The 1,650-nt window shown below is 38.5% G+C and overlaps 1 protein-coding gene across 1 annotated transcript in view; it reads left to right on the forward strand.

The window, feature by feature from the left end:
• LOTGIDRAFT_154553 (hypothetical protein) overlaps positions 1-1,650 on the forward strand; it is a gene marked incomplete at both ends in the record, with an annotated part of 8,549 nt that continues 6,899 nt past the window's right edge. Inside the window, 2 exons of the mRNA XM_009063770.1 lie at positions 1-599; positions 683-1,332. Coding sequence (XP_009062018.1) covers positions 1-599; positions 683-1,332 — 1,249 coding nt within the window. The remainder of the gene's footprint in view (positions 600-682; positions 1,333-1,650) is intronic.

Below are 1,650 nucleotides of genomic sequence, written 5' to 3' on the forward strand. Positions count from 1 at the left end.
ATGCCTTCCAATGAAACTGCCACAAGAAGCATGTCACTTCCAGAAAACAAAGAACGGCCTATGTACAGCCAATTATCAGAGGATGAATTAACAGATCTTGATGATTCTGTAGCAGATCCTTCTTACAGACCCAAACGGAGAGAGTTTTTAGACGCTTACAGCAATGAAGAAGAGGAAGTTACAATTGAAGATGAAAACTTGACACCTGCTAAACTCAAGCCAAATAAACCAGCAAATCCGGATCTTTGGACAAGAAATGTAAATATGAATCGACGTATGAAGGGAAAAGATTACATAGGATCTATAATTGAAAATGGAAAAAGTTTAAAGGTACAAAAACCAGGACGGCAACTGCGTCCACGAGGCTGTACTGATTTTTGCAAGAAGTCTAAACAAAGATTTTGTGATGTGTTCTCTGAGGACGATAGACTTACCTTGTTTAATAAATTTTGGGCTTTAAATTGGCATCAAAAGCAGTGCGTAGTAGTCCATTCAGTGTCCAAAAAGAAAGTAGCGGAGCGTAAAGTAGAAGGTAACACAGATGGAATATTCCGAAAAAAACAAAGTCACCTGCTAAAGCACCAAAGAGATCACGAAAGGTACTGAAGACAACCGGAGTTCAACATGATCAAGCTAGAGATTTTCTGCAGTCTTTATGCAAATTAACTTCACATTACTGCAGATCATCAACGTCTAAATCATATTTAGAGCCTATCTTCGTTTCATTTGAAGATCTATATAGAATTTACAAAGATCATTGTTTGTCAAATGCTGGTACTGCTCTTTGTAAGAAAGCATTCCACAGTGTCTTTGATGAGTTAAATTTGGCACTCTTTCGACCAAAAAAAGATCAGTGTGATGTTTGCTGTGCGTTCGAGAATCAGAATCTGACTAAAGATGTATACGACAATCACATCCAGCGGAAGGCTGATGCACGGCTATCTAAGGTACAAGATAAGCTTGTTGATGAAAATGATGAATCTGTCAAGGTACTTACCATGGATTTACAGGCTGTATTATTATCACCTCGATTACAAGCATCAGCAATGTATTATAAAACCAAGCTGGCATGCCACAATTTTACGATATACGATTTGGCTACTAAAGATGTAACATGCTTCTTTTGGCATGAAGGCGAAGGTGAACTAACAGCCAATACTTTTGCTTCATGCATATTCGAGTATGTAAGGATGATGTCGCCAAAAGTGAAAACGCTCATAATTTACAGTGACGGGTGTACGTACCAAAACCGTAACACTACCATGTCTAACACCCTGCTCAAGTGTGCAGCCAACAACGATATTACCATAGTCCAGAAGTATTTGGAGAAAGGTCACACTCAGATGGAAGTGGACAGTGTTCACAGTACAATTGAACAAAAGATCAGAAACAGACCTATCTACTGCCCCCAGAGTTACATTGATTTGATCAAGTCTGTCCGCCCCAAGCAACCCTACAAAGTATTTTATTTGTCTCACACCTTTTTTTCTGATTGTGCCAGACTTGGCTATTACAATTCTATTAGACCTGGAACGAAAGTAGATGATCCAGTTGTAACTAATTTGCGAGTTATACAGTACACTCCAGATGGAATAATAAAGTACAAAATAAACTATACATCCGAGGGATATTCAGATCTCCAAGAAGTAA

The sequence above is a fragment of the Lottia gigantea genome (assembly GCF_000327385.1).
Source record: "Lottia gigantea unplaced genomic scaffold LOTGIsca_6, whole genome shotgun sequence".
Taxonomy (NCBI): domain Eukaryota; kingdom Metazoa; phylum Mollusca; class Gastropoda; family Lottiidae; genus Lottia; species Lottia gigantea.